The sequence below is a fragment of the Taudactylus pleione genome, unplaced genomic scaffold (assembly GCF_031769625.1).
Source record: "Taudactylus pleione unplaced genomic scaffold, aTauple2 ptg000089l, whole genome shotgun sequence".
Taxonomy (NCBI): domain Eukaryota; kingdom Metazoa; phylum Chordata; class Amphibia; order Anura; family Myobatrachidae; genus Taudactylus; species Taudactylus pleione.
The window spans coordinates 9,385,061-9,411,460 of NW_028284491.1; the positions used below are offsets into that span (position 1 = coordinate 9,385,061).

A 26,400-nucleotide genomic window follows, 5' to 3' on the forward strand; every position below is an offset into this window, starting at 1 on the left:
TTTCATGGATGGAGAAATTGATCAGGTAAAACTCACACACCTAAAGCACAAAGAAAATACAATATGCATGCATATGTTTCAACAAGATAAACTCACATAAACTAGATGCTTCCTGTTGCAAGATGAAACATGGTTCCCAACTACACTGCGCTATGGGGTTTTTATTATCTATAATTATGTTTTTTATTTACATATTTTTATTGACATTATTAACAAAATCATAATCTATAGCACTTTACAAATGGAACACTAGGGGGCAGACATTCAATCTGAATTCTCTGCAACTGGGGAACTACTTCTGCTGTGCTTCAGATCACCCTGCAGCTCAACCGCTAGCTGTCTCCATTACCTGGACACTCCCTGCTTGGACACTACAAGGAACTACCACTTTGCTTGCTACACTTTTTTCATTGTTTGTATGTCTTTCTACACAGCTCTGTTTATATAGCGGCTTTGGTATAAAAACTAGACAGGAATTAGATAGTGTCTAAATAGACAACAGATGTTAGGCTGGCAATAGGTTGACATGGACAAAAGGTCGACAGGGACAAAAGGTTGACATGGATGAAGATCGACAGGTACAAAAGGTTGACAGGGTCAAAGGGTCGACATAAAAATGGTTGACAGAAATTATTGTCATTTTTTTTTCTAACCCTCCCCTTGGTGCCTAACCCTTCCTCCTGGTGCCTGACCCTAACCTTCGGGGTAAGGGCCTAACCCTAACCATCCCTTCTAGTGCCTAACCCTAAGTTAAGTGCCTAAGCCTAACCCTAAAAAAAGGTGTCGACCATTTTTGTGTCAACCTTTTAAACCTGTCGACCTTTATTCATGCCAACCTTTCCTGTGTCAACTTTTTGTCCCTGTCAACCTTTTGTTCCTGTCCCTATTGCCTGTCTAACATCTGTTGTCTATCTAGACCAGGGGTTCCCAACCACGGTCCTCAAGGCACACTAACAGTCCAGGTTTTAGGGATAGCCATACTTGAGCACAAGTGACTTAATTAGTGCCTCAGTTATTTTGATGAAACCATCTGTGCACAATCATGGATATCACTAAAACCAGGACTGTTAGTGTGCCTTGAGGACCGAGGTTGGGAATCATTGATCTAGACATTAGAAAAAAAGGGAGATTCCCTCCAGCACACTGCAGCAATATCAACAAAAATACTTGAATCCTACATGATAATAGAAATTTAGAGGTATTAGTTACATACATTTGCAAATATATGAATAAGCGCCAGGCCAGCGTCAAGGCTCCTCTATACTGGCATCCCTAACATTAAGGGGTTCACGTCCGAGAAGCAAAGTACCCCAAAAAATTCCAGCCAAGGACCATCCCCAGGGCATCACATGAAAAGGGGAAAAAAAGGTGATAGTGAAGTGTAAAGAATAGATGTGTAAAGATAATCAATAAGTGTTAATAAGATGAAGAATTAAAATGACATAAATAATAAACAAATAGAAAGGTGATGAAAACGTATCTATGTGAATTAAGTGGTGATGCCCTGAAAACGGCCCAGCCAGAGCAACTCCGGAGGCCCCACTCCCAAACGCTCACTCCAATATAATTACTGCTACCTAATAGTAGCACCCACTCTGGGTCATAGAATGACAATCTCTCTCCACTCCAATTGGTCCTCGATGCTGCTGCCCAGCTCATCTTCCTTTCCAAATGTACTGTACTACATCTGATTCCCATCTCCTACAAGCCCCACACTGGCACCTCTTCTCCTTCAGAACCCAATTCAAACTTTTCACTCTCACTTACAAAGTTATCACCCAATCCTATCCTATTTCCGTCTCTAAACCTTATCTCTCTTCACATTCCCACCCACCCACTTCGCTCCACAAATGAATGCCTCCTCTCCTCCCACTCCAGCCGCCAAGATTTTTCCCTTGTTGCACCCTACATCTGGAAATCTCTCCCTCTCATTATCAGAGTCACTGCCTCTCTTCAAAACTTCAAATGGGCTCTCAAGACCCACTTCTTTATCAAAGCCATCCAGCTCTCACCCTAATCCACTGATCCTTGCTCATTGTTTACCCCATCTGTGTCTCCACTGTCTGTCTGCCCCTCCCTTAGCAGGACCCTCTTCCTTGTGTGCTTTTCCTTCCCTTCCCTTCCATCTACTGCCTACAATGGCACCCAACCCTTGGGTTCTGCTACCCTGCTGCCTACTTAAGTATTATGACCGCTGATGCAGCAATATTTATTTGTCCTTGTCCCTTGTAGCGCCATCAAAATAAAGGATAATAATAATAATAAATTAGTGCAATTACAATAGCTGTTTCTTATCGCACCTCCATCGGCAGCGAGCAGACAATTAGCAAAAGACATCCCGAGAAGTGGGCAATTGAATCAGTCCCTAGGACAGCATACATGTGATTGACTCTGACATAAATGGACTTTTTTAAAAAAAATATTAGGACACTGTGCATGTGATTTAGAAAATGCGATAGGACAGGGGGATGATGGAGGCTGCCCTGAGGGATCAAAAGATCCTTCTCCAGAGATAATGTGTCCTTATGTGCAAAACGGCTACTGTCATCTGAAGATAGTATTAGGCTATTGGGCCAGACCTTATTCCTCATTGAGAATAATGGGGACTGCAGTCTGCACCATTAGTTACCATAATGCAGGAGATATTTCTGCTATCTCCTGGTTAGGTTATTAATAAATAGCCATCATACTTAAATTGCTATTTTAAGGGAAAGGTGGCTTGATAAATAGGCACCTATATCATCATTACTCTATTACCCATATACTTATTGGAAAACTGACAACAATCTATTCATTTGGCTAATTTTGTGATCCACTTTAGTGAAATGTAACAACGACCACTACATCTTCTGTATGATAGTTTTGTAAATCCAGCCATAGCCGTTACATTTGTGTTTTTAAAGAATAGAACATAACAAGGAAACAGAAAATAATTATTATACTTAAAACAAAATATTTCAGGAAGGTGATATGTACATAGGCCATACATGTAAGGTGTAGTATGTGACTGTAGCATTAGTTGCCCACGCTCTGCATTCTTACTGTGCACACAGCAGCCTGTAATATAGCATCCAGTCCTCCCTCCGGTGAGTCCAGGTTGCCGGAGATGTTTTCTGCACTGACCCGTTGTTGGAATAAGGTGAGGTTTGAAGTTAAAGACAGGACGTGACGGTAGCTGAAGGGTGGCTGGCAGCGCTCTGATCTGGATGGACATGGGTTCTGCAGCTGATATTTCACTGTGTTTACATATGGTAACACCGTCTTATCCACAAACGAGCCAAAACCTGTGTACAATATATCTTGTGTTACAAATACAAATAGCGCAGCAGTCATACCAAAGACTCATTGTTACATCAACCTTTAAAGTTCTAAAAGGAAGATTTGTTTCAAACTTATCTGTGCTAATTTCAGTAATTAATACCGCTGGTGTAAAGGTACATCCTTAATAAGCCCCAAATGAATATTTTTACCAGTGCTATAGCCTGGGGCCGATAGTGGCTATAGAAGGGGGGCAGGTTAATCTCACTATAACAGAGAAAGCCGCAGTGTAGGGCCCCCTGTCATTGTGGGGAAACAGTTTTACCCATTCAACCCGAGGCTGGAAGTTCTGAGATTGGCATGCAAAAAACAAGCAAATACCCCTGCCCTGCCCCTTCCCTCGAATAGAACCCCCTCCCCAGAATAGAACTTCCACCCAAAGCCAACTAGCCTTGTGTTGAATATCACTCGGCCGCTTCCTGTCATCTCTGAGGTGGTATGTGCCAGGCTAATGGTGTTTGTAAACAGTAGGGACCACTGGAGTGGTCGGAAAATTACATTAGTTTCCAATGACCATGAGGGTAAATTAACCTATTTTTGCAGAGCAAGATTATTATTCTTATTGACGAAGAACAGGGGGGGTCCTGGATATTTTTGATCGACGTTCTTGCCATGTACAGCGTTTTCCCATCTAAAAGAACTCCAATTATGTACCAAGTTAGAGCTGGCATAGATCAAGTCTTTTCCTATCATTTTTGAGAGACAAATTCCTTTCTGTAAACAGAACACGATTCAGACCCGTTCGCTAAGCTGCATACGCACGCTATGGACGATTATTGCACGTAAGCGGATACGTATGCATCAAAGTACGCATGCGTGAGTCACTCACTGCGGTCGGGTATTGTGTGCTCGTACAACACAGACTGGACACTAATTTGAGTGACAGATAGTGCCGTTTGTGGTAATGGGAAGGTGCTTGTGAACGGGGAAGTGGATTTGCAAACTCAGGTGTGTCTGCCCGTCAAAACTGAGTCTTATGGGTGTGCATAATTAGCAAAGATGTGTAATTGTACACGTCACTCGATGGTTCCGATTGTTCAGACACTTCCTGGAGATGACGTGTGTTAACAGAGAAAAGTGGGCGGCTTTATACCGGCATATGTTCGCTCTGCCGTCGCTCTTTAAGACATAGAGGGCGTCCTTACACCATCCAGTGCGATCGTGGCATATGCATTCCCAGCCCCTAGTGATGTCAGTGGGAGTGGTTTTGGCTCTGATAGAGCCAAAAGCACTCCAGGGCTTGCGGCAGCGAGACCCTACTGCAAGGGTCTCGTCACAAGCCCGATGGTCGCGATGGTCTTGACCATCGCGACCATCATTTTGGCCGCTCGCTATAGCTGTGGGTGTTCACCCACAGCTATGCGAGCGGAAAGGAGGCCGCTCCAAAAAGTAGGAGGGACGGCCCTGATTCAGAGCGAGTGCTCTGTCAGAGCGTCCGGCTCTGAATCAGGGCCTCTGTTCTACATAAAATCACCCAAAGTGACCCAAGTCTGTATTCGTTCGACTCAAAACCCCAAAGTTCGGGTGTTGTCAGACTTCAGCAAAACCGAACCGCTCATCTTTACTTGCAATTGCTCTTCTACACTGAATAAGAGATGTGTGCCGACCCCCGTGTTTTGGTTTTGGATCTGGATCTCCCCTGGTTTTGGATCTGGATCTGGTTTTGGATCTTTTTCGTTGGTGTTTTGTTTTTAGGTTTTGGATCTGTATTTTTTTCCAAAAATGATATAAACAGCTAAAACCACATAATTTGGCCCTGTTTTTGTTCCTACAGTATTATTAACCTTAATAACAATAATTTTCAGGCATTTCCATGCATTTTTAACCACCTCACAGCTCCCAATATTGATATCACTATTTTTCACCAATATAGGCCAAAGGCTGCAGCGAGCTGGCTGGCTAAAGTAAACAACAGAGCAGTGGCACAAACGCATGGTAGTTTAAAAAAATATCAGACATCTATGAAACATTGCCACACAGCAGTGGCAGAAAGGATGGCAGTTTAATAAACTATAATAATGTCAGTCGGCAATGCCCCAAATTGTGCCAAATGTAAAGAAAAAAGGTGCAAGATGAAATTGTCCCTCCCACCCACTCTTATGAGGGATATTAAAAAGGACATGCACAGTTTAACAAACCAAGCACTAGGACTGACACTTTCGTGGTTGAACTCCTTGGTTTGTTTAGGCCCCCACAAAACATTTTTTTGGAAGGACTACCTTAAATTATTAAGGAGAAGGTTGATGATGAGGGTGTTGGTGGTGGAGATTGCATGTGCTGGTCCAAACTGCTGGTAGCTGATACTGTTATTAATTTACAAATTATAATTTTGTTAAACAAATTGCACAATCTCGCTGCAAATGACGTAACAGGGAGGAGGTGCCTAGATGGTTAACGTCCCTTCCTCGGCTATTCCTCCACACTATCATCCTCATTTTTTTATTATTTCACCATCTAATACTAGCACAGCCGTCATGGAAACTGGGTGACAGCTGTTATACTTACTTCGTCTATCAAAGGATTGTTTAATTGTGTTTTTTTAATTACTACTAGTAGTAGTCTTCTTGGTCCCTTTCTGGGATGAAGATCCACCCCCGGCAGCAGCAACAGGCGTAGCACTCAAGGATCCTTCTGAGGAATCACGGATAGGAGAGGAGTCAGTCATGCTTATGAAATTGGATGCAGGACTACCTCCGATCATGAATGAGGATGTTGATGATGATGCAGGCATTGGTGGTAGAGATTGCAGGCGCTTGGATCCAGATAGAAGGGAGCAGCTAGGTGACACTGGACTGATTGTTCTTAATTTTTTTGTACCCAAAGTTTTAGAATTTGAAACACCCTTTCCAATTTGATGAATGCGCTGCAAGTGACATAACAGGGAGGAGGTTCCAAGATGGTTAAGGTCCTTACCTCTACTCACTGTTACTTGGCAATGGTTACAAATGGCTTGGCAAAGGTTGTCCGGATTTGGGTGGAAATAATTCCACACATGAGATGTTGATTTTTTAGCCTTTGATCAGGCATGCCAACAATGGTATTTTTCCCACCATGGGCAACAACTGTTGCCTGATTTACAGTTTTTACACAAACACACTCGCCATCAACATCCTCATCATCATCAACATCCTCATCATTCTTGTTGTTATCGCCAACTACATAAATATCCTCCTCATCCTCCTTAAGCAATTCCACAGAAGCATCCTTCAATTTGTACGTCAGCATGTTGACTTGTGCTGCCCATCCCCACATTTGCAGAGGGCACACAAATGGTGGAAATACGATACTCTTCAAGTACAGTATTAGAAAGGTCAGGCTCACACATGGCAAACGCGGACACTTGGAATCTCCTCGGGGATCTGTAACTTTTCAGAGACAATTTAAATTTTTTTGTACCTCTTCTACAAGCAGAAGGGCTTAAATAATCACAACTAGAACCACCAGTCATAAATATCCTTTCCTTGCCACTTCGTGTAGTGAATGGCATATTGCTAATATTTTGTTTCTCTAAAGCTGACTTAGCTTTAGATTTTTTTGCATTAACAGGGTAAAAGTAGATTTTTTTTAGCCTGACTTTTTGGCCTGACTTAAGCCCTGGTACATCGGCCTTCATAGATGATGTTGACCGCCTTGCATCGTCATAGTGGATCCTGCTCTCCGGTCATGTGACTATCCTCCATACTCACTGCGGTCTAACAGCAGTGTCACCAAGCAATTATAGCGCAGCTAAGATGGGGCTAACGCACACAACCACACACAGAAATGTCTTTTTTTTTTTTCACACTGAGGGGGAAGAGCTACCCTGAAAGAGGCAGCAGCCCCTTGACAGATGGCTACACTGCACCCCTGCGCACCTACGCTGATGACAAGTGTGGCTAACATGCACACACAAAAAATTGTTTTTATTTTTTTAATGGTGGTGTTGCTAACACGCACACAATTTTTTTAAATTTTTTTTCACTGGTGGTATGGCAGGCTAACACGCACACACCAAAAAATTGTTTGTTTTTTTCACACTGGGGGTGAACCCTTGAAAGAGGCAGCAGCCCCTTGACAGACAGCAGCACAGCACCCCTGCGCACCTTTTCTGATGACAAGTGTGGCTAACACGCGCACACAAAATATTGTGTTTATTTTTTCACTGGTGGTGTACACACAAAAAATTGTTTTTATTTTTTCAGTGGTTGTGTACACACAAAAAATTGTTTTTATTTTTTCAGTGGTTGTGTACACACAAAAAATTGTTTTTATTTTTTCAGCCAGCCAGCCCCTATATGAACAACAGCCAGCCACTATGGACAGTAAGCAAAGCAACAACTGTAGCATGCACAGCAGCGCAGCACAGCTCCCAGCTCACTCCCTCTTCACTCTACACAGCCAGAATGAAAAATGGCGGCGATCGCGGGACCTTTATGAAATCCAAAACCAGTGAGAATCCGACAGCAGAATGATGAAGTTTTGCCTCATTTTCAGATCAGGTGGGAAAACCTGAGCCGACTCAGATATGCCTCGGATCCCCTAAGTTCGGGTGGGTTCGGTTCTCTGAGATCCAAACCCGCTCATCTCTACACTGAATAGAGCCTTTTCAAAGTATAGGAGTTTGGTGGAAATGTATTTTTCTAGCAGAGATGTGCGATTCTGTTTTCCTGAAATACGAACACACCCAAACTTAGGGGTTCCGAGTGAAATCACTTTGGGGTTTCCAAGTGGAACCGAGTCCCGGGTCGGGTCTTCTTGCAATTCGGAACTTGGATTTAAAATATGGATCTCGCGTGTTTTAGATTGAATTTTAGTCTTGCCCTCGTGATTTCAGGAGCTGTGAGGTGGTCAAAATTTACTGGAAATGACTGGAAATCATTGTTATTGATGGTTATAATACTAAATGAACAAAATCAAGTTCAAATTAAATGGTTTTAGCTGCTTTTATAAATTTTATAAAGAAATCTTAAACCAAAACTGAATCTGAACCAATACATTTGAGGGTGGCTTTGCCAAAACCAAACCACAATGATGAATTACAAGAACCAAAACCAAAACATAGGTCTGCGCACATCTCTAGTTTGTGGATCCGGGCAATGAACGTAAAAGCTTAGCATGCACAAAGTTACACATGTAATAAAAACAGTCCTAGTGTCCCTTTAATCCCATAATTTATTTATGCTATAAATAGTGCTTAAACAATCAGTATTTTAGAAGAAAATAAAGTAATACTTTATTCAGATGAATGACGTGGTACTAATGGGATCAGAGGCTGGGCTTTAATGTGACAGTTACAGTGTGCAATCAGTATACAGAGGCTGCTGCCATGTAAGGAGAGCAGACATGGATCCTGATTATGTGCTTGCCAGACACACTGCTGGGTTTAGGCTAATGCTATGTTTAAATATTTGAACTGGCACCTAATGTAAAATGTTAACATTACTGATTGTCCATCTCCACTGACAGTAACGGTGACTTTGTCACCTGGATCATACCAATGTGTACGGACTTGGTGACTTTGTGTAGCACCTGCAGAATGTCACTTCCCAACTTCTTTACATTCTCCAAATCATCCCTCATAGAGTAAGACAGGTCCATCAGGTAGTAGAGATCAATGGGGTACCCCTCGGCACGCTTGAACCGCACTTGAAATGTTTTTCTCTCCCCTGCAATTCAAAAGGATTGACAGTACTAAGCAGACTGTGATAGCCATACCACATATGGTACAACTGTACATGAGAAAACAAACTGTAGCATAGCAATACATGTTTACCATACAGTCAAGGGAGTTACCATAGCTATTGCAGTCTATGCGACTAGTGATATTAACCAATTATTTATGGGAATCCGTGACGCTAGAGAGACTACTCTACATATATACAGTTTAAACTAGTTCTGCTAGTTAGGAAAGCAGAAACAAACTAATCACCTTTATCTCCAACGTAATTCTAATGCTGTGTATACACTGCCAGATAAAATACCTGTCAGACTGACAGATATTTTATTTGGCAGCCTGACACCTAGCAGATATCACGGGTTGCTGGCAGTCGGGATCCCGTTGGTCAGAATCCCAACGCCAGGATCCCAAAAGGGTTAATATACCAACACATGTTAGTCGGTATGCTAACCCTCCCCCTCCCCCTCTCCCTACCCTAACCCTCCGTTTCTGGTGCCTAACCCTACCCTCCCCCCCAGTGCCTGAACCTAACCCCCCTCCCCGTACCCTAAACCTAACCCTCCCCCCTTAGTGCCTAACCCTCCTCCTAGTGACTAACCCTAACCCTGCACCATAACCCTCCCTCTAACCTCCGATACTTACCTTCGGGATGCCGATGGTCAGTATTCTGGAATACTGCTGTCTGGATTCCGGCGCCAGTATTTCGACTGTTGGCATCCCGTCAGCTGGGATGCTGACTACATCCCGTCACAGGCATACACTGAGATATCTCATATTGCCCTCGTAGAGGAGACATTTCCCCATTCCTTCCCTGTGAAGGAACAGGGGAAATGTCTGTCGGTTGGCTTCGGCTGGGCATACACTGCCTGATGCAGCCGACTTTCACTTTGCAAATATTGGCTGGAACGGGCATGCTGGACAATCGGGCATGCACGACTGATCGATATTTTATGTTTGGTCTCCCGCATACACTGTGCAATTATTTGGCGGATTGGCCATATAGTTGTATAGTGTATGTCCAGCATAATGCTGATTCCCCAGCACGCCCATTCGCTCCGATATTTTAAAAGTGAAAATCAGCCGCATCGGGCACTTTATGCACAGCCACAGCCGACTGACAGACACAGGGAAGGAATGGGGAAATGTATTCTCCCCTGGGTTTGACCGCACTATTCATATGCAGCAGGCCCCGCGATGCACTCCGGGACTTGGTTGCGGTGGGTAACGCCATCTTCCTGATGGCGTTACCCATAAAAGCCTATTGGCTTTTCTCCGCCGAGTGCTGATAGAGGGATCCCTCCCAGCACCCCCCCGTGGCATGTGCAGAAGGACCCCGGAGGGGCTTCGGGGTCATAGAGCCGGAAGTCCCTCCACTGTAAAGGGCCGCTCTTACCGACAGAGCAGTTCTTTGCGGGGATTGTCATGCATGCCGCCCACTGTGAGATAATTTAAGGTGCCCACACACGTAGAGATCTGCACACAATCCCACGATGTGTGCAATTTCCCCTGAACTCTCCCCCGGCAGCTCCCCGGCAGTCCTACACACGATTTGGAGTAAAAAGCATAAGATCTATCTTGCATCTTAACTTTTTTTTTTTTTTCCAGTGCACGGCAGATCTGACAATGCGATGTGCGACCAGCGGGGACGCGCATCGCATCGTGATCGTGAGTGGGGACTCACGATTTACTCTCAATTTGGCATATTTTACATGATCTGTCATTCCAATGTGTCGGAATCGGCCAGATCAGGTAAAATATCGCTATGTGTGTGGCCAGCTTTACAGTGTATGCCCGTGAAATCTGCTGGGTTTCAGTGTACCAGATAAAGGGGTCTAATTATTAAGCTTTCTTAATAGATAAAGTGAACGGAGGTAAGGTACCAGCCAATCAGCTCCCAACTGTCATTTTTCAAACACAGCCTGTGACATGGCAGTTAGAAGCTGATTGGTTGATACCTTACCTCCGTTCACTTTATCTCCTAACAAAGCTTAGTAAATAGACTGCAAAATGTCTGTCGGTCTGACAGGCATTTTATCTGCCTGTGTATTCCCAGCATAAGGAATGCTGCATACCAGCTGTATCATCCATGAAGTGAAGTACTGCTAGATAGAGACACTCCTCCCAGAATTAGGACCATGGGGCTGATTCAGTACAGATCGCAATTGCGATCGCATTTGCGTAATCGCACGCAACTCAGCTGCAAAAATATGCTAATGCCTGCCACAGCTCAGCCAGCATAGAGACGCCCACTGCTGCTTTCTCACATCCATCCAGCCTCGCACTTCTCTGTAAACATCGGCACCATCGAAGCACATCGGCCTGTCACGCACATTTACAGGTTGTCTGACCATACGCAGAAACTGCAAGTCTCATCGCACACAGTGAGTACACAAGCTGTCTATGCCATCACAATAACTAATTTATGCACGCCCAGGAAACGGCGTTCAAACGGACAGACATGCCTGCGTTTCTCCAACCACTCCCCCGTCACCACCCCCAAACTCTGACAGTCTGTCACTCACTCTGCGGTGGATTCCTATATGTGGACATAATCGCAGTGCAATCGCTGCGCACGTGCTCATGCATGTGCAATGGCTAACAATCGTTCGATCTGCGTTCGTAGCTGCAATTGTGATCGCTGCTGAATCAGGCCCCATGTCATTAACCATATGCTAGAAGCTATGTAGATTTCAGAAAAAATGACGGCAAGCAGAATGTCTTTGAGGGTCCCATATAATTTGATGCTTGGGGAATTTATGCCAGTCTCCCAGTATTTTTAAAGTGACAATCATTTAAAGGATATACCAGCTTGGTTTAGCCTTTAAAAGAATTCTCGCTTTATGGGGAAACTTCCATAAATCCCTGCAGCATCGGAAGTTCGGAAGCTATTACATTTAGCCCCATAACGGACAAGCGTATTATTGGTCTGCTATGGCCTTGTATGGCGGGGTGTGTGTGTGTGTGTGTGTGTGTGTGTATGCGTGTGCGTGTGTGTGCATGTCTCACCAGGGCGCAGTTTCAGATGAACTTTCTGAGGAGCTAGTTGAGTGATGGTGCCTTGATCAGCGTTGTCACTCAGGGGTGCGTTGGTCACTATGTCAACAAGTGCTTTTGGGTATATCACATGTTCTTCATCACATCCACGTTGAATAAGCTCTAGACGTGTCGCACATCGAGATCCTTCTGACTCCCCTCCTTGTGTAAAATTCTACATAGTACAAGCATATTTACATTACTTATACCTATTATTACATTAAAGATGTTGCCTTCAGTCTTTATTTTGTCTACAGCACCGGTTCTCAAACTCGGTCCTCAGGACCCCAAACAGTGCATATTTTCCAGGTCTTCTCACAGAATCGCACGTGAAATAATTATCTCCACCTGTGAATCCTTTAAAATATGTCAGTGAGTAATGAGTACACCTGTGCATCTGCTGTATGACCTGGAAAATGTGACCTGTGTGGGGTCCTGAGGGCAGAGGGCCTGATTCAGACCCGCTCGCAAGCGCTTCAGCGCTCACGAGCGGGTCGATGGTGTGCTGTGCACAGAGAAATTCTCTTGCTCCATGGCTCACTACAAAAGGGGCGGCTGTCGATGTTGATCGACAGCTCACCCCGTTTTGTAGGCGTGGTGGGGGGGTGGCTTCACAAATGGAGGTGTTCCCATGCGAACGCCTGCCATTTGTGGGCGACCCCACTAACATCACCAGTGATGTCAGTAGGAGAACTTCCGGCTCTATTAGAGCCAGAAGCTCTCTGGGGCTTGCGGCCATGAGACCCTACCACAAGAGTCTCGTAGCAATCCGTGATGGTCGCGATGGTCTTGACCATCGTAACCATCGTCCTGGCCGCTCGCAATAGCTGTGGGCACAAAAAAAAAAAAAAACGCCCTGATTCAGAGCAAGCACTCTTTTAGAGCGTCCGTCTCTGAATCAGGCCTAGAGTTTGAGAACCACTGGACTACAGGTTCTTCTGCAAATGGTGTTTTAGACTTATGTGGACTGTCTAATTATTTTATAAGGACATTTATTTGAATTGAAATCGATAGCACAACACACTTTTTTCCTGTGTATGTCTTGACCATCGTAACCATCGTCCTGGCCGCTCGCAATAGCTGTGGGCACAAAAAAAAAAAAAACGCCCTGATTCAGAGCAAGCACTCTTTTAGAGCGTCCGTCTCTGAATCAGGCCTAGAGTTTGAGAACCACTGGACTACAGGTTCTTCTGCAAATGGTGTTTTAGACTTATGTGGACTGTCTAATTATTTTATAAGGACATTTATTTGAATTGAAATCGATAGCACAACACACTTTTTTCCTGTGTATGTGTTTATATATATATATATATATATATATATATATATATATATATATAATGTCATGTAGTTCTGCACTCACATCAATCCAGAAATCATTTGCTGGGGTGCTCCTCTTGGACATAAATCAAAATATTCATAGAAAATCCGAACCACACATCACACACGTTGGTTGTGATGAGAAGATGCTGTGACTCTGTGTAAGCTCATACTGCATTGGGATGAAAATGGTTTGCAAACCTTGATAATGGTCTATGTTTAGACCGAAACGTCTAAACGTTCACTTATTTGCAACCAGGATAGAACTTTTTTTTATCATAGATGAAAAAAAAAAGAAAAATGTCTCTTTCAAGTCTGGTGAGTGCCCTTGTAACTACGCTTGTTTATGTGTGGTTCGGCTTTTTTTTATAAACATATATATATATGTATCAATATATATATATATATATATATATATATATATATACATGTATATACAGTCAGGTCCATAAATATTGGGACATTGACAGAATTTTTTTATTTTGTCCTCTATTCACCACCACAATGGTTTTGAAATGAAACAAACAAGATGTGCTTTAACTGCAGACTTTCAGATTTAATTTGAGGGTAATTACATCCAAATCGGGTGAACGGTGTAGGAATTACAACAGTTTCAATATGTGCCTCCCACTTTTTAAGGGGCCAAAAGTAATGGGACTATCAACTCAAAAGTTATTTCATGGACAGGTGTGGGCTATTCCCTCATTATTTCATTATCAATTAAGCAGGTAAAAGGTCTGGAGTTGATTCTAGGTGTGACATTTGCATTTGGAATCAGTTGCTGTCAACTCTCAATATGAGATCCAAAGAGCTGTCACTATCAGTGAAGCAAGCCATCATTAGGCTGAAAAATGAAAACAAACCCATCAGAGAGATTGCAAAAACATTAGGTGTGGCCAAATCAACTGTTTGGAACATTCTTAAAAAGAAAGAACGCATCGGAGAGCTCAGCAACACCAAAAGACCCGGAAGACCACGGAAAACAACTGTGGTAGATGACAAAAGAATTATTTCCCTGGTGAAGAAAAACCCCTTCACAACAGTTGGCCAAATCAAGAACAACCTCCAGGAGGTAGATGTATATGTGTCAAAGTCAACAATCAAGAGAAGACTTCACAAGAGTGAATATAGAGGGTTGACCACAAGATGCAAACCATTGGTGAGCCACAAAATCAGGAAGACCAGATTAGAGTTTGCCAAACAACATCTAAAAAGCCATTACAGTTCTGGAACAACATCCTGTTGACAGATGAGACAAAGATCAACTTGTACCAGAGTGATGGGAAGAGAAGAGATGGAAAGGAACTGCTCATGATCCAAAACATACCACCTCATCAGTGAAGCATGGTGGTGGTAGTGTCATGGCGTGGGCATGTATGGCTGCCAATGGAACTGGTTCCCTTGTATTTATTGATGATGTGACTGCTGACAAAAGCAGCAGAATGAATTCTGAAGTGTTTTGGGCAATATTATATGCTCATATTCAGTCAAATGCTTCAGAACTCATTGGACAGCGCTTCACAGTGCAGATGGACAATGACCCAAAGCATACTACAAAAGCAACCAAAGAGTTTTTTAAGGCTAAAAAGTGGAATGTTATGCAATGGCCAAGTCAATCCCCTGACCTGAATCCGATTGAGCATGCATTTCACTTGATGAAGACAAATCTGAAGGGAAAATGCCCCAAGAACTAGCAGGAACTGAAGACATTTGCAGTAGAAGCCTGGCAGAGCATCACCAGGGATGAAACCCAGCGTCTGGTGATGTCTATGCGTTTCAGACTTCAGGCTGTAATTGCCTGCAAAGGATTTGCAACAAAATATTAAAAAGTAAAAGTTAGATTTAGGATTGTTTAGTTTGTACCATTACTTTTGGCCCCTTAAAAAGTGGGAGGCACATACAGGAACCGTTGCAATTCCTACACCGTTCACCTGATTTGGATGTAATTACCCTCAAATTAAATCTGAAAGTCTGCAGTTAAATCACATCTTGTTTGATTCATTTCAAAGCCATTGTGGTGGTGAATAGAGGACAAAATCTGAAAAATCTGTCAATGTCCCAATATTTATGGACCTGACTGTATATATATATATATATATATATATATATATATATATACACACACACACACATTTCTCTGTATTGTCAGATTGCACAGTAAAATAAGTATTGACTGAAGCTGGACTTTTGGTTTGCTCATTTTCACAGACAGCAGAAGGAAATGACTACCTTTGAGAACTTCCGTTGTGAAAACCTCAAGAACTTCTGCAATGTGTCAAACAAGGTACTTGCAGACATAATGACACAAAGTGCCCACCGCTACCAGACTTTCATGCCAGACAGAAAATTCACAGATACACATGTCCTACAAAGCCATTTCTCAAAAGAGGTTATAGGGAAACACCATAATACACAAGTTCTTTGTAGTTCCTCTTTCCTGTACATCACACACACTTGGCAAAATGGCGCAGGGCCTGCAGCCATTGTATTAAAGGTAGCTGGCCGGTAGTTTTCCTTCCCAATCCGCCCCTTCCCCATGGCGTTCTGTATGATATATATTATATACTAGCAAAAGTGATTTCAAATACGAACCTTGGCAGAGCACCAGGCACATCTGGAATTGGACTTGATGCACTCTGAGCAGGACAATGTGTGTTTACAGATTTCTGCAACATGATAAGAAACTAGGTTACATCAATCACGTAGTATATATGACATCTTTCTATATACCATCCTCATCTTACATAGGGCATGTGTAGGCATACAACCATTTACGTTTGTGTAGAACAAAGTTTCATTCTAATCAGGTCTCTTGATGTTTTCATTAATTTATACAAACAATAAAACCTATGTAAACGTGGGGTGTGGATGGGCATGTGATGGACATGTGACTAGACATCTCCCCCTCACTTATAAGAGATGTGGCAAACCTTCAAAAAGGGATAAAATGAAGAAGTTACCCACGGCAACCAATCAGCTTCTACCTTTCATTTATCTAGCACAGTTTATAAAATGACAGAAGATGATTGGTCGTTCTGGGAGTTCACTTTTTCTCATGTAAGAAATCCTAGTGGCACAGAGGGCTCGATTCAGACCCGCTCGCTAGATGCGTTCGCTCGCTAGATGCATATGCAATTTTCGGTAAAGCAGACGATCACACAGTAAGGCATTAGCATGCCCACTATGTCTTAGCGTGCAATCGCATTGTGTATGCAGACGCCCACCAGCCTGTCTTAAGACGCCCACTTGCGCACGTCATCTCCAGGAAGTGTATGCAACCATCAGTAACATCGAGTACCATCAGATGCAAACGCAGCACTTGTGCCATACCCTGCCACAAGCACTGCGATCACTGCAGTGTAAATTTCACTCCAGTGTTCGCACCTCCACTCCCAGCCCCTGTCACCACCCACACACGGCTTCTCCTGTCATTCGCTCTGCTGGGCAGTCTATGCGCAGCGAGCGAGCGCTTCCCGATCGCTCGCACTGGTTCGTGCACGCGTATTGCGAACGCATCTTAGCGAGCTGGTCTGAATCAGGCCCAGAGAACCTGAGGAAATGCGACTCGCCATGTCTCCTGGGCAGCCGTTTTCGGGGCGTTCACAGCCTGCGTCTGCGTTCCTGTACGCAGTGAAAATGGCTCTGGCATCTCATTTCCCGCAGCCATTCTGTATAACCCTAGGGTTACTCAGAAGACCGATAATCCAATGATCTGCGACTGCTGCTGCGTCTTTGTATGCACTATGCAGATGCTTGGATTTGCAAAGCCGCAGGTGGGCGTCTCAATACATTTCCATGCGACATTTGCATAATTTCGCCCAGCAGCTGCACACGGGATGGCAGCTGCGATGGCATTACCATATAACCCTGAATCAGGCCCTCAGTCACATACACAGGTACAAATGTCGCACACAGTGTATCAGTGTACACTAGCAATGTACTGTAGTTTTGTCACTTCTATGTGTTTATATGTACGTGATTAGGATGCTCAGTTTGAGCAAAAAATACTCTTGGCCAGTCTGAGATCCCCCAAATTCCCCCCTACCACAGGACTCTGTGACCCACGGATGGGACTGCGGGACAGTCCCTGATTAGCGGGACTCTTCTGACAAAAGCGGCACAGTTGGGAGGTATGCACACACTATGCTATGTATTGCTGTGATTTGTGAAGTTACACCAATATTGCAGATGTATTCTTGCTGTGATCTTGTGCAATTCTAATTATAATTTTAATCAGATTATAAACTCTCACAAGCAGGGCCCTCTTCCCTCATGTGCTTTTCCCTCCTTCACTTATACCAACATCTCCTCCTCACTGCCTACAGTCAGACCCTATAACCCATGATACAGTAATGTTTATAAATAATGTCCACGACCTGCAATGTTCTGTACTGCACAGGGGCCTAACTCTATAATGGGTGCGTGGTGCACACAGGTGCCTGGGTCTAGGGGGGACCACATCGCACACCCTGCACCCAAACTTACTAATACTTACTTCTCCAAAATACCCTGCCGGCTGGAGAGGTGCTACACAGAATGCCTGGAAAATGGCTGCTGCAGAACTTTTTCCCAGCGTCCTGCGCATGCGCAGTAGACTCCGGGCACAAACTAGTGCCCGGAGTCTACTGAACCGATCAGTGAGCCACGGCCGCTGGAGAGAGTGGAGGGGGCCCCGGATGTGGAATGAACATGGGCCCCCTCCTCTCTAAATACGCACCTGGTACCATATGTCACTTTTTTCTTTGTTTTGTTGTTCATACTGTTTCTGTTTATGTACTTTGTAAGGCACTGCCGACCCCTTGTGGAGCCATATACTCCTATATGTGTAGTGTACTAAATGGTACAGTGAATAGTACCAAATGTTCAGGGCCATATAAAGGGCAAGAAAGCTGACGGAAGGAAACTACTTATTTGCATATCAGATGATTTTAATGTGTATCTCACATACAGTTCAGTGGGCGTGATTCAGTAGTGATCGCTATTGCGTTCGCAGCAGTAATTTGGCACGGAATGCAGCTGTGAAAATATGCCAATGCTTGCCAAAGCTCAGCCAGCATAAAGACACCGACTACTGCTTTCTCATATTTGTCCAATATCGCTCTTTGCAGCGGCGTCACTAGGGGGGTGCGGGGGGTGCGGCCCGCACTGGCCGTCACCCTTCAAGGGGGTGACACCAAGAAGAGCAGTATGTCACACCTGAGGGCCGCACACCCACGGCACCACCACTGACCATGAGCTGCTGGAGCCAGAGACACTGTAAAGGAGCCAGAGACGCTGGTCCATCCTGCCGCTGGTCCTCTGCTCTGCCCCCCGCCGCTGCCGGGTGTCAGCTGCACATTCTGTCACTGCAGCCGGCGTCCAGAGCCACACACAGGCACAGAGAATCTCTGTGCCTGTGTGTGGTTCTGGACACCGGTCGCGATTACGTCATCGCGGACGCCGGCTCCGCTTGTAGTTCTGGGGGAGCCGCCCGGCGCCCAGCCCGATGGAGAAAGAGGAGGAGGGACTACGGGCCTGTGAGCGCGCTGCCAAGAGGGACTCAATATATATATGTATATAATAAAAAAAATTTAAGATACAGACCAGCACACCACCATAAGTTGCAAAAAATATATACTGTATTTAAATGTCCATAATAAGGTGCATTAGCATATTTAGCAGCAAGTGTATACAGAACGTATTTGTAAATAGGCTTGTTACTTATCGAGTATAACAAAGCAGCCATGTCAACCGTCTTGGTCGATATCCGTCGGCATGATACGATGGTGACCTGGTAGCCAGATAATAGTCACTTTTGGGCAGGCTATCGCCCCTCCCCCAGCAAATGGCTGCTTTGACTGATATGGCTGCTTTGTTATACTCGATAAGTAACATGCCTATTTACAAATACGTTCTGTATACATTGCTGCTAAATATGCTAATGTACTTTATTATGGACAGTTAAATATATATTTATTGCAACTTATGGTGGTGTGCTGGTCTGTATCTTAAATTTTTTGTATGATATCTATGTCTATTGAATCCTTATGTGACTTCAGCACCCAATGAAAATCTGAACCAGGCTTGTGTGCATTTTTTTTTCTGATATATAGGTTTTTTTTTTTTTTTTTGGTGGAGGGGGGGGTGTTACCATGAGTTCTAGCACCGGGTGACACCAACCCTAGTGACGCCTCTGGCTCTTTGCGTAAACTTCGATGCACATCGGGCAGTCATACAGCTTTTACAACAGGTCTGACCAGCCACAGACACTGCAGGTCTCTTCGCACGCTGAGCGCTCTCATGCTGCGTATGCAATCACTGTGGCTAATTTATGCATGTCCATGACACGCCTACATTTTTTTGACCAGCCCCCTGTCACCACCCCCAAACACTGACAGCCTGTCACTCACTTTGCGATGGATTTCTCTGTGCATCCATAAGCGCAATGCAATCGCTGCGCACATGCCATGCATCTTATATGCATGCGCGATGGCAATCAATTGCTCTTTGTGCGTCCGTAATCGCAAGTGCGTTCACTACTGAATCAGGCCCAGTGTCTTTTAGAAATCATTCCTACCAAACATAGCAAGAGATGGAGCCATGGCAGGAAGCTACAGTACGTGGAACTTTCATGTCATCGTATCTCCGCCCTCCCCTTGTAATGCCTAATGCAAAGACACGATTTAAGATCCACATCCCTCGCACCTACCACATGGACCTCCCAGAGGTCATCTTAAAAAAGGTAGATAAACAAGACATAAGGTTGTGTAAGATGTACTGCTTTCAGGTAGTCAGTTGTATTTGTTATATATAAGAAAAAGATATCTACTCATTTACTAACCACAGAAAAAGGAGAAAAACAGAAGATTTATTTAAGTGCGAAATGCGCCTGTTTGTCAAAATTGCTCAAATATACACCCACGTCATTGTGAATAATTGCCATACAAATACTCTGTCAGGGCTGTAACTACTGGTTGACCAGCATGGCACTTGCCAGAGGCACTGGTCAAAAGGGTGGTGCTACGTGGCTCAGACACTGACTTATTTGAACCCATTGGGGGCCTACAGTCACCCAACACTGGGAAAGGCTCTCTGCAAATTACCCCAGCTTTGTCTTTGCTCCAAGCTCCTGGCCCTGGGCTCCATCACAGAGCCTCCATGATGTTGTGGATCAGAAGTGCAGCGCTCAGCTAAGTAGAAGTTTTAGTTTGTCAAGTCATTCACTTGGGCAGGGGAACCCGGGCCGCTAGATATGGAACTGTGCCCTGCCCAGCTATCTTACAGAACTGCCCTCTTTTGGACCATAGCTTTGATTAATTACAAGTTGTATTTTTTACCTAAAGATACTGGGCCTGATTCAGAGGTGGGTGCTAATGCCGCTGTGACTGCGTCTTTTCTGCAGCGTGACTGCATCTTTATGCTAATGCTGCAGCCGATGGGATTCATACTGAGCGGCTCACTGGCTGTGGCACTAATGCATGGTTTGTGTATTAAGGGCCTGATTGAACAAGGATCGCAATTGCAATGCTGCACTCAGGCAGCATCACGCCTCCTGTGCATTACTTATCCAAGCTGCATTGTCCAACGCAGCATTGGATACTCTGCGTAACATTCGCCGGCTAAGGTGACCTATGGGGTGATGCAGCCGGCCACCGCAGTTGAGAGGAAGAGGCCAGGAAATCTCCATCAGCCGACGGAAATCCTGGCCTTTCCCCCCCCCCCACCAAGGACGGCAACACGCCTCTGTTTCAGGAAACGGAGGCCATCGCCGCCCCCTCCCTGCCCACAAATGGCACCAGACTGGCAATCACTGACAGTCTGCTGCCAGACTGCGAGGGGATCGCATACCCATTCTGCACATGCGCAGAACGGGTCAAGCGTCTACGAAGAGATTCCCGAACATGGGGAATCTGCGTTCAGCAGTGCACTAATGTTCACTGCTGAATAAGGTCCTAAGAGCATTGTACCAGCAGTATGGAGATGCAGAATGTCCGTCTGAACATGGCCGCTAAAATCAGTGCGACTATGGAAAAATCTGACCGCTACACATCCATGTCTGGCTAGCCACCCCCGTTACCTACCAGGACACCCACTCCGAATGATGTGCAGATAGAAAACATCGGGCCTGATTCAGCTTGGATCACACGCCTGCGTTCACATGCACCCGCTAGCTGCGAAAATATGCTAATTAATGCAATCGCACGGCAACCGCAGCACTATACCAAGTGGCCCATCACTGTATAAAGCCGCCCACTTCCCATGACATGCATTCGCAAGTCAGCAAAAACATCGGTAACATCGAGTAACATTGGAACCATTCGCACAATTGTGGTTGACCTGACCCTACCTCACAAACTGCTAAACTTCCTATCGCCATCTAGATCTCTGGCATCATATGCAATCGCAGGGGCTAAATTATTTACACCCCTCTAATGGCGTTTAAAAGCACAGATACGCCTGCGTTCTTTCGACCATCCCTCTCCAACCTCAAACAGTCACTTCATGTCAATCACTGTGCGATTGGACTGCGTGCTCACTGCGATCGCAGCGGTCCATTCGCGCATGCGCACTGTGATGCATGCGCATGCGCAGAGCACAAACATCGACCGGCTGTGTGCGATCCAAGCTGAATCAGGCCCGCAGAACGGTCGATGGTGCATACTGCACATGCATATACAGCGCAGTGCATGTGCGTGAGTTAGCATTGCAATCGCTTTGCGATCACTCAATCAGAATGAAAGCCATCGCAGAGTGAGTGACAGGCTGTGAGCATTTGGGGGTGGTGGCGGGGGAGTGGTCAAAGAATTGCAGACATGCCTGTCCATTTGAACGCCGTTTCCAGGGCGTGCATAAATTAACCACTGAGATGGCATACGCAGCTTGAGTACTCATTGCGTTCAACAAGACTTGCAGTTTCTGCAGCAGGTCAGACCTGCTGTAATTCTGTGTGAGGAGTCGATGTTACCGATGTATACGCAGGACTGCAAGGTGTTACAGATGTGAGCTAGTGGTAGTGGGCGTCTCTATGCTGGCGTTGCGACGGCTTAGCGATTGCATTCATTAACATATTTTCGCAGCAGACCCCATGTGTAATCACAGCTGTGATGGCAATAGCGATCCATGCTGAATCAGGCCCCTTGTCAGATTGCATCTGATGCTACAACAGTGTCCACCTCAAATCTAGCACACTGTATTTTTGAGCCTCACTTACTCAAGAGAGTGAGGAGACATTGGCCCTCATTCAGAGCCACTCGCAAACAGCAGTACGCTCGTTGCGTTCCGATGTTGACTAACCGCGCATGCGTCGGTGTAACACTGCGCATGTGCGTACGGCAGATTGCGAGTTTTTTTGGTCTCGTTCGTCAAATAGCGTACAGGAAGTGACCTGTCAAATGTGATTGACAGAACAGGGCGTTTTTGGGTGTTGACAGGGGTGGAGATGGAAAAAAGCAGGCGTGGCGAGGCGTTTTTGGGGCGTACATACATTAGCAGATGCGAGCGTAAAATGTGTACGGACCGACTCATACGTCACTGGATGATCCTCTTTCCCTTCAAAATGCTCGCACAGCTTAGGGTCAGGATTACTCGACCACATTGGCGATGGCCTTCACCTCCATCCCGGCACTCCTCGATGTTGCTGCGATTAATCGTGGGTGGTCTGAACAGCAATTAGTGGTGGATTGAAAACCGGCTTGGTATGTGTATTGAAAGTAGTTTTTTGTGTTAGCACAAAAGCGTACGCAGGTGGAAATCATAGCTGCTAATGTGATGATTACACAATCAATTTACGTACATTTGTGGTATTTTCTTTGTGGCTCAATTTGTTGGTTAGGGCCTATTGTAACAATAATGTCATCATGTTTTTTTGGTTTTTCCCTTTTTCTTTTGGCCTGTTGAATTTGCCTCGTTATGTTAAATTTGAAACGTTCCTTAAAGAGCCCTTTTTTGGGGGGGCATGTAAAATGTGGTTCTTGCCAGTTTGTGCCTTTTGGCCCAGGATTAAATGTAACATTGTGACAATAATGTGAGAATACAATGTCAGTTTTTTTTTTTTTTTTTATTGCTCAAAGAAAAAATCACAATTCTAAAATTTTTGGCCAAAGTTTTTTTGCAGGGTTCATTTCCAAAGTTACAATAATTGGGCCAAAATAAAAGATTTATGAAATGTAGAACACAAAATTAAAAACAATTCACAAGAAAGGAGAGGGAAGTTTTGACCAGAAAGGAATATGAGCCAAGCACAGAAGGAGTGTGGGAAAAGTAGCCATTGCTTTCACCGTTTTTTCACCCTTTTGGCTGGGGGAGGGAGGGCGCCAGACCGGGTCCGGGATGTCATCGGGCTTGCCTGTCCAGAGGCAGATGTTGTGGCCTCTGGACTAGGCACAGGGCTAGGCACATTTGGAGGATTGGCTGATGTTGTGCCAGAGGTGGAGGATCCTGATGTTCCGGCAGGAAGGGAGGTCGGCTCCACCATGTGCTGGCGAACGAGCTGCTCCAGGGCATTGGCGATGCGGATGTTGGCCCTGGTATTTTCCGCCAGGGCCTGACCAATGGTCACGCTGGCCGCAGCATTTTGCTCCAGGGCCTCAGCCACCCGTAGCAGACTGGCGTCCATCCTCTGCAGAATCTCCGTATGGAAATCCGATTTGAAATTGAGTTCTGTGAGGAGGGCCACTGCCTGCGAGGGGGATTGCCCTGGACTGGCTTCTGCAGGGTCCTCAGCCGGATGTACTGGTTCCTCCCCTGCAGAGCCAGCAGAAATTTGGCGGCCAAGGCTCCCCTCTGGAGCAGACTCATCCGCCTGTGTCTCTGTTAGGAAAAATGAGAAAAGACTCACATTAGAATCTACATATTGGCCCACTAACATTTCAGAGTTGGTGACATCACAAGATTTACCTGGGACAGCATGAGGAGCCGCAAAGTCTGGCATGTCCGTATCCATGTTGGACACGCCAAACACCTCCACAGGTTGCACACACCCCTGTGCCAGCTCTTCTAAATCCGTCAACTCCAATGACACAGGGGTGGGACCCCCACCTGTCCCCCTTGCATGCCTAGCCCTGTCCGCGAGTTTTTGCTTTAGGCGATATTTGAAGTCGCCCCATCTGTGGGATAAAATGGAAGCCATTATCCTTTTGTTTAAAATGGTGTTTGTTTTTAGGGGGGGCAAGTGTTTACTTACCGCCGTTTGACATCCCGGGCTAGACGGACATAAGCACCCACCCTATTGACAGCAACGGCTACCTCTTCCAACATTCTCCACTTATGGCTTATACTCATATTCCTGTCTGCCTGTGGCAGGATGTCCACACATTTCTGAATCAAAACCTCCATCTCCTTTCTTGTGAAATTAGGCTGCCTTTTTTTTTTGCAGCTTTGGCCGGAATACTGGGCCCAGCAGCCTCTTCCATGTCATCGTCCTCACCTATTTGTGTAAATATTCAGATTTCTCTAATTCACAACTTGCCCAATCTTATGTTTCAAATTAATCATTGATACAAAATGCATGAAAGACTTACCGCCTGACTCTTGGCCATTGTTTCCCTGGTCTGTAGCCATGTCTGAGGTCCAAACAAGAAATACACCAGAATTTAAATGTGTTTTCGTGACGTATTTATACATGCGTCCTTATTTTGCGGCCGCATCATTGATTGTGCGTTCCTATGATCCCTCCTTAATTTGTGCGGGAAACGAAACACTATTTATGGCTTGGTGTGTCTCGAGTCGAGGTGGCGTTTTGGGATTGTTGGAGGTTACCTTGGTTGGAGTTTCTTGTTTGCGGATAAAGGAGTTGGCGTTTGGAGTTTATTTTGTTTGCTAGATTTGCGTTTTTATTTTCCGTTCGCTTTTATTTATTTTTTTTTTGGCCTCGTTTCTTGATTTGGTAAGTTTTGTGAAGTCTAACTTTGGTTCAATTGGTGTCTCATTGTGTTTCTTCTTGTTTTTAATTTTTGGATCCATAATTTCATATCTTTTAGCTTTTTTTTAATTTCTGACCCAAAGACCTTTTGATTTGGAATCTTATATATTTGCTCTTGGTAAGTCCATTTTTTATCTTGTATTTGCGAACTAATTAGCGCATTTTTCTCTGTTTGTATAGTGACTTGTATTTGCGAACTAATTAGCGCATTTTTCTCTGTTTGTTTATTAACTTGTATTTGCGAACTAATTAGCGCATTTTTCTCTGTTTGTATAGTGACTTGTATTTGCGAACTAATTAGCGCATTTTTCTCTGTTTGTTTATTAACTTGTATTTGCAAACTAATTAGCGCATTTTTAAATGCTTATTAATCCTGTAAAATTTTTTGTGGTTGCCCTTTCGCTTTTTTGGCTTACATTTCAACCCATTTTGATGTACTGTGTGCAATGTCATTTTGCTCTTTAGCCAAATGTGTGTTTCGCATATTTTAAGTTTTGTCTAGCACAAAATTTAGAAACATAAATGCACAGACTAAAATTTTTCAAATTATTTTTGGGATTAATTTCAGTTTGGACATATCATGACAATACCCCGGCATGTAAGCAGCAATGGATGGTATCATCAAGCTAAGTTGTTCTTAATTTTCTTTTGGGGTGGGTCCAAAGCCTTACATTCCAATCTTGCCATTTCAGGTTGATCTTGGGCGGATTGTTCTGGCCATGCTCCCGGAAGCCGACCAACCTCAATCTCGTCCCAGGCGTAGGCATCGTAGGCGTGCAAGGCCCCAGATATTTCAAACACGTGTCACCCTTTTTGGAATGCCCGATGATGTGGTTTTAAGATGCTACCGTCTTCCTCCCAAAATCATCATAGACACTCTCTTATTAATAGAGAGTGATCTTGAGCGGCAAATTGACAGTCCAACAGCAATACCACCACTTACGCAATTTATGGCGGTGTTACATTTCTGTGCCTCAGGATCATTTCAAACAACGGTGGGAATAGTGGCGGGCATCTCACAATCCTCCTTTTCCAGGATCCTGAGGGCAGTGATGGAGGCACTTTTCAAGCACCTCCATCATTTTATTAAAATGCCTTTGGATATGGGTGCCCTTAGTGTGGCCAAGGCCAATTTTTACCAAATAGCTGGCTTCCCACACATCATAGGGGTTAT

At 44.6% G+C, this 26,400-nt stretch overlaps 1 protein-coding gene across 1 annotated transcript in view; it reads right to left on the bottom strand.

Annotated features, from left to right (window-relative positions):
• Positions 1-26,400, bottom strand: part of ITGB7 (integrin subunit beta 7) — a 107,902-nt gene that overhangs the window by 35,606 nt on the left and 45,896 nt on the right. The window contains exons 3-6 of the mRNA XM_088469154.1: positions 15,920-15,993; positions 11,981-12,182; positions 8,793-8,963; positions 3,043-3,284 (exon numbers count right to left, since the gene is read on the bottom strand). Coding sequence (XP_088325280.1) covers positions 3,043-3,284; positions 8,793-8,963; positions 11,981-12,182; positions 15,920-15,993 — 689 coding nt within the window. The remainder of the gene's footprint in view (positions 1-3,042; positions 3,285-8,792; positions 8,964-11,980; positions 12,183-15,919; positions 15,994-26,400) is intronic.